Here is an 8,550-nt window from a genome sequence, read left to right on the forward strand (position 1 = left end):
TTTCAAAACAAGCTCACTGAGAGTGACCTTTTGGTGCGACAATTGTTGCGTAGCAAAGATTTTTGTGAAATAGAAATATATCTGAAACTGAAATATTTTTGGTGCGCATTTACAACATATAGCTTTCGTACCGACATGTTTAGCGGTTAGCACCTGCTTCTCACTTGTGCCAATAAAGTCATGCGAAATATCAACAGAAAAAAAATTGGTCTCCATTTTAAAGATAGATACCACGTACCAATATGATTTCTCTTATATGATATAATATCGAATACAAACTGTCTAGTTTCTTTTGCAAATGAAATTGCTATATATTAGCTGCATAACTTTCTGTCGGGACTGGCATATCCTATTTAGGTTTGTTGGGGTTTTGTTGTTGTTGTTGTTGTTGTTGTTGTGTTGTTTGTTGTTGTTTTTGTTGGTTTTTTTGGGGTTTTTTTTTTTTTTTTTTGGGGGGGGGGGGGGTTGGTTATGGTGCCAGCGACAATTTTAAATAATTCCAGCGACAGTTAAAAAGGAAGATGATAGGAGAAATTATGTAGATCTGAAGGTAAAAGTACCTATGAAAATTAAGACAAAGGTGACTGGTTCAAATAGGAAACAGAGGATCCATGGGCAATTCAACAATGCCACTATTATGATATATATGTAATACCTGAAAGTCAAATTCAGGCAAAGTAAATTATCCCGATTTTAAATGATACGCTCAAATGCTTGCAAAGTACATACAATATATTCAAAACTAAAAACGTTGGTAAAACATAACAGATAAATGACTTAGAAAGACAAAACATCATCTCTCGAAAACGGAGCTGTGTAGTTGACTGCTTCCCTCGCAGCTAAGAATCCTACAAGGGCCAGGAAAATCCAGAACAGAAACAGAGATCATCATGGAAAGAGAAAACAAATATGGGGCTAGAAGACACTACAAAAATATCATGGGAGGTCAGAAGATCCCACACTTCTGAGATAATCTTATCAGAGTCAGGGAAAGTAAATCTTATTGTAAATTGAGCCTGATAATGACGTTTTCAAAGACTGTGTGTCTCTGTTCATATTCTGTGTCATTTGGTGCTTGATCGTCGTTGGCTTGAGAACAAAAAGAATGTAAGCATTCATTGAGAGTCTATGTACTGATATTATCATTGTTGATAACAAAGTTTATAATTTAATACAGAAATGAGTTCAAACCTTGTCGCATTTTAAATTAACTTATCATATTGGAAAAAAGTTTTTATTATTGATTGATTTGATCGTCTTAGATTGTGATGAAATGATTCTCTATGAAATTTGAGTGTTTCATTTTCTTAGCCATGGAGTTCGAGATTAAGATTCAGTTGAAAACCGTTGATCAACTTGTGAAGAAAATAAAGACAGAAAATAGTTGCTTTAAAATTTAAATAGTTTATTTTCATATATCTATTTTGAAAATAAATAGCATTATCCAATGTATGAATTTATAAATGAAGAAATATAACAAACAATCAGTATTATAAGACACGTGTGAAGCATCAATGCACTAAAATAATGTTAGGAACAACAATAATAATGATAATAACAACAACAACAGCAACAATAACAAACAGAGCATCAACATCAGCAGCAGCAATGCCATCAATAATAATACTTAACCATCAAAACATAACGGATTTGGTTTTTCGGCAACTGACTTGAGCAACTAAGAAAGTTTTTAAAAAATGAGGTAGAGCTTAAGCAGAAAGTTTTCAGAGAAACCCTCTTGAACAAGTGTTTCGGTCCTTAACTTCTTACGCTCTAAATGGATAAACCTCACTTAGGTCATGACTGCTTGATGCCTTTCAACTTAAAGAAAATATAAAGTCCAGCACATGGGCTTGAGCCCACGACTATCGAGATGTTACCAATGGATGTTTTGTGTGATTAGATATCTCAGAAAAAATGGATATATTGTGCGCGCAGTCGGATAAAAAAAGAATATCGCAAGAAGTGTTCCGTCCATATTTGGTGGACTACATCAATTAATACTCATGTATTTGCCAATTGAACCAAAAGGAAATAAAAGAAAAAGAAATTCAAAAGCTCAAAATCAACATTCTGAGTTAATCATAAAGTAAGAAAAAATTAGCAGCTGTGACCACTAAAGGTAATTTGAGATGAATTTCAAGACTGCGTTGACCCGAATTTCTGTCAAGAGTTTGTTCTGAATAAACACGAGGTCTCTTATCTAAAGTGACCTTAAAAAAAGGATTTCGCCGAAAATCTTCATACTGATAACGTGTAAGTAAAAGACACGAATGAACTGATCTGTGAAATTCTTAAATTAATTGGTTTAGGCATCTAAAATATTCAAAACTCGTTACAATTAAATGACTTTATTAGTTTAACCGTTTGTGATTTTTAAATCCTGTACCAAAACGATCGTATATTAATTATTGCGAATAAAAACAATCAGAGTACAAACATCAGAAAAGAGTAATCTCAAATAGTAATCGGCGCCTTGTCATATTGAGAATATCTTTGTGATTCTTATAAATTGCCTTTTCTTTTGGCATTGCATGCAATATAATAAATCATCCATGCATACCATGCCATGGAAATGCATTTAAAAAAAAAACGTCATAGCTGCCAATGAGAAGCAGAAATCGAAATTAAAAGCTTAAGGCAAAAAATCGGTGAGACAAGCTACATAATATAATAATAACAAATCGATAAATATATCTCTGAAACAAAACTTCAAGGCACGTTAATATATAAAGAATTATGTCTATCTAGTTTTTGAGGATGAAATAAAATCCATTGGAAAGACGTTGGAAGGTTTAAAAAATCATTCCTTGATTTACGCTTTTTTCTCTCTTTTAATTTTTCTTAACTTTTTATCTTTGAGGGGAGGTGGGGGGGGGGGAGAAATACGAGTATTTTGAATATCATTTCATTTCATTGTTACGCCTGTTAGCACATCTATATTTAAAAGAAGCCATCCTCTATTATAACAATGGATTGATTAACAATCTGTTGCATTTTAGAGCCTCCTTAGGCAAGGGTCAGACAAAGAAAAGAGGCTCACCATACAACAATCAACTTTATCTGTCATACGTCCAAAGTGCATATTATGGAATATTATGTCTTGGCTCTTTGACAGAATTCTAATCTCATTAGCAACAAAAAGTGATGATCGATGTATTGCATATAGCCAGCGTCTTTGTCTGTCTGAGACTTGTTTTGAGTACCATTTTTCATTCCAGACTCAATCTTGTTTATGAATCCAACTTTTACTGCACGGGTCAGGTAATGCACACCACAATTTTTGTTCCATAGAGTAGATATGTTCTTTTTATGAAAAGACGTGTGTTGCACATTACCAGAAAAAGCAGAAAGGGTCTAGATAAACAAAAAATACATCATTAGGCATAAACTTTCATTCACTAGGAATATAATTCCAGGCTATGTGGTTACCAATCACACGTGATAGCAATATGTCACTATTATTAAATAAAATCAAAAAAACATTCGGCATGATAAAAAAATGCACAAAAGAGAAAATTGCGCAATGTTTTTTGTCTCAATAAAGCGGTTAATCCGTTCATTTTGCATCATTTTATTACCGTTATTTCTCAACAACAATCGTGTATAACTTGATTCTTGACAACGCAAAACAAAATCTGTCCAATTCTTCTGGATACAGTTTTTCTCATGTTTCCGACTCGACGATATATGCAGGTCTGACGTCCGAACGCAATTATGGCATATTTTAACATTTTTGTACTGGACAATATTTTTCATCAATTTTTGGGGGGAATTCCATTACATTGAGTCCATAATGAATTGGGTTATCAGACCTGCAAATAAGTGCATGTCCGTCTGACTTGAATATTATGTTTTCTTAAATCATTCTTCAGATTAAAAAGAATTGTTGCAATCTAAGTTTGTCTCAGAACATCACATTCCGAGATTTGAGATGAATTTCAAGTCTGCGTTGACCCGAATTTCTGTCAAGAGTTTCTTCTGAATGAACACAAGGTCTCATATCTAAAGTGACCTAATAATGGATATCGCCGATTATTGGGTTTATGTAGTCACAACAGAAAATATGATGTGGACCGAGTATGTTTTCAGTAATGACACAACTAATTAATGCTGTGGGGACGGAGATGATACTATGTAAACAGCTCCTTCACGTAAACTGTTCTTATGGATCATGATTGACCCATTAATGTCTTGAACTTATAAATTGTATGTCTTCTTGATCTAGAAGACAGCGGAGCACTCCGATTTTAATGAAGAGATATATTTCATTTCACTATCCCGTAGATTAGAAAGATCACCACCATAAATCAAAGATTTGTCTTATTCCTTTCATGACGTCAAGGAGACACGTAAGACGTTGTGATAATGTAGAGATGTTGGAAGATTTCATTGGTCACAAAGTCCTGTCTGATGACGTCATATTGGAGAGAACGGAGCTGGTGCTATTAGGGCTGATGCTCTCTACGATGAGAGATAGGCAGTTGAGACTGGAAGCTCCGTTACCACTGGGTTGGTCAAAGTCTGGGAAGGAAAAAGGTGGATAGAGTTACAATAACATTGTATTTGTGTGAAACAGGTTTGTGATTCAAATGATGACGATAATGAAAACATGGGTGTTGTTATTGCAAGTGATGATGATGATGATGAAGAAGAAGAAGAAGAAGAAGATGATGATGATGATGATGATGATGATGATGATGATGATGATGATGATGATGATGATGATGATGATGATGATGATGATGATCATGATCATGATCATGGTCATGGTGGTGGTGGTGGTGGAGGTGGTGGTGGCGGTGGAGGTGGCGGTGGTGGTAATGATGACGATGATATTGGTGATAATGATGATGATGATGATGATGATGATGATGATGATGATGATGATGATGATGATGGTGATGATGATGATGATGGTGATGATGATCTTCGCGAAGTCATGCATGAAGCAATGGAAGGCGCAGCAGGAGGAAAAACAAATTTAAAAAGACACCCCAATGTTTACGATGGTGGTAATCACTGTTTCATTACTTACTCGTTATGCTAAGGCTGAAACATTTCGGGACCATTTAAAACCAACGTTTTATTTCTTAACTTATCAATCAAAACTTTAAAAGGGTAACAATTTTGAAATTCCTTTTCTTTCCCATGACACGTGTCAAAAATCTAACATTTTATTTCTCTCGAGATGTCAAGTTTTCAGTTTGCTTATGATGGATGGATACGTGTCACCACGGCAACAACGAGGCGTATTACTAGTTTCACGCTAATTATAACAAAACAATTCACCTTGATAGGTATATTTTCTCACGAGCTGTCACGGTTTGATACGATACTACAACGAGATCTCATCAAATAAATAGATAAACAGCGGAAATCCACCGACCGTAAACGATTCCGCATTTTCAGGACTATTTACCAATGCCAATTTTGTTTCTCCTTAATATTTTAAAGACGGACTTGTGATCTACAGTAGTTAAAATAATAATACTCGTAATACTAATTAAATATAATTCAACACAATACTTGCCCCATAAATAATAAATTGTCGACTTTTAAAACCTAATATTCAGCACAAATACATTGCGTTATCTTGAACGTGTGAAATGATGAATTGATTCTTGTCCATAATAGGTTTCAACAGTCGTTACGTCACTTCCCTCGTAATGACGCACAGTAACTTAATAACTGGTTCTAAGCTATCGGAACAATGGCGGACGCCCTTATGAAATACTTCTCCGACGAGCATAAAAGTTGATCCAGAGGAGAAAAACATTATAAATCTGAACATGTTTTGACTTTTATACATTCTGATCACACGACATGTGAACAAGTTCTAGCCAGCATGAAGAATATAAAGTACCGATTTTCTTTGTTTAGAACCAAGCTGCTCGTTGCTGGGCGGACGTGACATCAGTCTGTTGAATCCTATTTCAGCTTTTAAAATCATGGAATAACGGTAAATAACAATTGATAGAATGGGATTTTCAATTTAATTAACGAAGACACTGTCTGTCTTCCTCGATTAAATTGAAGCCTCCATTTCATTGGATGATTGTCATTTATTTCATCTAGCCTCAAGCAGCAACATTGGGGGTCCCAATAGCTCAGTTGGTAGAGCACTCGCTTCACAAGCAAAGGGACCAAGATCGATCCCGGGTGCACTGATCCCCTTGTCCACCCAACAGTGATTGGGTACCTGAGTCTTTTAGATCTGGCGCAAGCACTTTGACTATTTTGGGGGAAGAAACTTAAACATTTCTTCCCTGCGTTTTAACAGGCTTGGACTGTCTCATGTTTTGAGGCCGCATTAGAAATGTCTAATGTTTTAAAGATGTCAATTTCTAGAATTAATAGTTTATGTACCTATTATCTGATCTCATCTCGATGAGATTTTAAAACAAACTATACTAAATGACACATCTAGTTTTGGTTTGAGAGTATGAGTGTTTCACGCGTATAATTCCTCAGTCACATGCATAATTTGATTTTTATTTCTAACTCTCAAGTTAGAGATCAGTAGCAACGAGTACACTTTAGTTGCAATGAGCTGTTTCCTCTCTTGCAGCAAATTGATAGGGCTGCATCGTAGCCATCGTGATATACATATATATATATATATATATATATATATATATATATATATATATATATATATATATATATATATATATATATCACGATGGCTACGGCTGCATTGCGTATGAAATGGACATTATAATGGGAAATATCGTCATTTAAATGAAACCCTATTTTCTTTTTTTCATACTTGTATCCTTGTAACAAAAATATGAATCTATTAAGCCGCCTCCCTCATATAATTTGACACCCGATTTAGTCCAATTACGCCCACTCACCACAACATTTTATCCCATAGGGATTAGGAGTGAGCACAAACCTTCCTGCCCGGGTTGACTTGGGCTGTGCACGTGCAGGGTTAGGCATGAACACTCTGTGTTTACTTTGAATCGCGTACGGATTCGTGAAAACAATAAAGTGGTTTGTTCACGTCCCATGTCGCAGTCGTAGAGGTGCTCACAAGAAAACTTTGGAATGATTATATTTTATCACAAAGTTAACATTCTTAATTTTGTAAAAACAGCTTTTTACAAAAATTATTTATAAAAGCTCTGTGTAACGAAATGCTTCCGTGTAGGCGTCAGTTTACGACAGGATGTACGTCGTCGTAGTATTAGTTGTTGTTGTTATTGTAATCCCTCCGGAACAACCCTTCTTTTGTTGATACAGGTCGTATCAGATCATGCACCTATGGCCCGGAAGTTTGAATTAAACTACGTAGTGTGGGTGTTATTGTGAGAAAGGCATCAATCTTGTTTTCGCCGTAAACTTATAAGCAAAGTAGGATCCCTGTATTCTACGGGAGTGACTTTGTTATGGTATGGCTTGATTGATATCTCGTAACTATGGGGCTGACGAATTTATTTATCCTTGATATGAGGATGTCCGGTATCAGGATGGGTTGTTGTTGTCCATGATTATGGAATCTGGGGGAGTTTTAAGGAATTTCAGATGTTTACGGATATGACTAACATCCGTTTGTGTGGGTAGAATTTTGCTTCGTTTGCTTGATTTTTGCCTATAAATGCCAGAGTTTTGAGCAGTTTCTTCAGACCACTCAGCGGAGTCTTTTAGGCTCATTGTCTCAAAAGAGACCAGACAGCGGAGTCTTTTAGGCTCATAGTCTCTAAGCGATAACCACAGCGGAGTCTTTCAGGCTCATTTGTTTAACTCTTGTGTAGAGTTGGATTAAAGTCTTGTGTAGACTTTGTAGTGCTCAAAGTTCGAGCTGAAACACGTGTTGTGTTAACTCTTGTGTAGAGTGTGATTTAAGTCTTGTGTAGACTTTGTGGTGCTCAAAGTTTGAGCTGAATCAAGTTGTGTTATAACTCTTGTGTAGAGTTTGATTAAAGTCTTGTGTAGACTTAATTTGTGATTTCAATAATCTGTTCGTCTCTGTGAATGAGCCGTTGGAGGCTGGGCTTTAACAAGCCAACTTTAGGCTATACGCTCATAGCTTGACACTAATAGAAACTGAACATTTGCCTGTTTTATAAGTTACCTGTGAAGAACCATTTGCTTATTTTAATATCAGAACATTGAGAAACAATTGATCTGTTTATGAATACTGTGAAATCAGAACAATTTCAAGAAGAGACAAATTAACAATATTAGAACAACCTTACAGTTTTTGTTGAATATCAAGGACACTCTTTTGGCTTTCTTCTACACGTCTGGATTGTGTTTAGTTAGTTAGTTAATTATTAGTTGCCTGTATGATTGTGATGGTTGCAACCTATCTGTGAGATTGTCTGATGTGGTAGCGGTTTGGTAAAGTATTGATAATTAATTGATTTAATTATATATTTTCATATCGCTTTCATATCATATTCATCATCACACCATCTCCATCAATTTGTCATCCATCCATTTGATTTCATACTTATTACATCTATCATTTCATCTTCATATCTCATAATATCTTTGTTATATTGTAATAAAATATATCTTCATTTAGCTTCAAAACCT

The 8,550-nt window shown here is 35.2% G+C and overlaps 1 protein-coding gene across 1 annotated transcript in view; it reads right to left on the minus strand.

The window, feature by feature from the left end:
* Nucleotides 1–1,388: 1,388 nt before the first annotated feature.
* LOC144968245 (uncharacterized) overlaps nucleotides 1,389–8,550 on the minus strand; it is a 66,909-nt gene continuing 59,747 nt past the window's right edge. Inside the window, exon 5 of the mRNA XM_078906394.1 lies at nucleotides 1,389–4,524. Within this exon, the coding sequence (XP_078762520.1) occupies nucleotides 4,397–4,524 (128 nt within the window). The 3' untranslated portion in view covers nucleotides 1,389–4,396. The remainder of the gene's footprint in view (nucleotides 4,525–8,550) is intronic.

This window comes from Berghia stephanieae, chromosome 3, assembly GCF_034508935.2.
Source record: "Berghia stephanieae isolate SIO BIC M18660-M18661 chromosome 3, UCSD_Bste_1.3, whole genome shotgun sequence".
In the NCBI taxonomy this organism is placed as follows: Eukaryota; Metazoa; Mollusca; class Gastropoda; order Nudibranchia; family Aeolidiidae; genus Berghia; species Berghia stephanieae.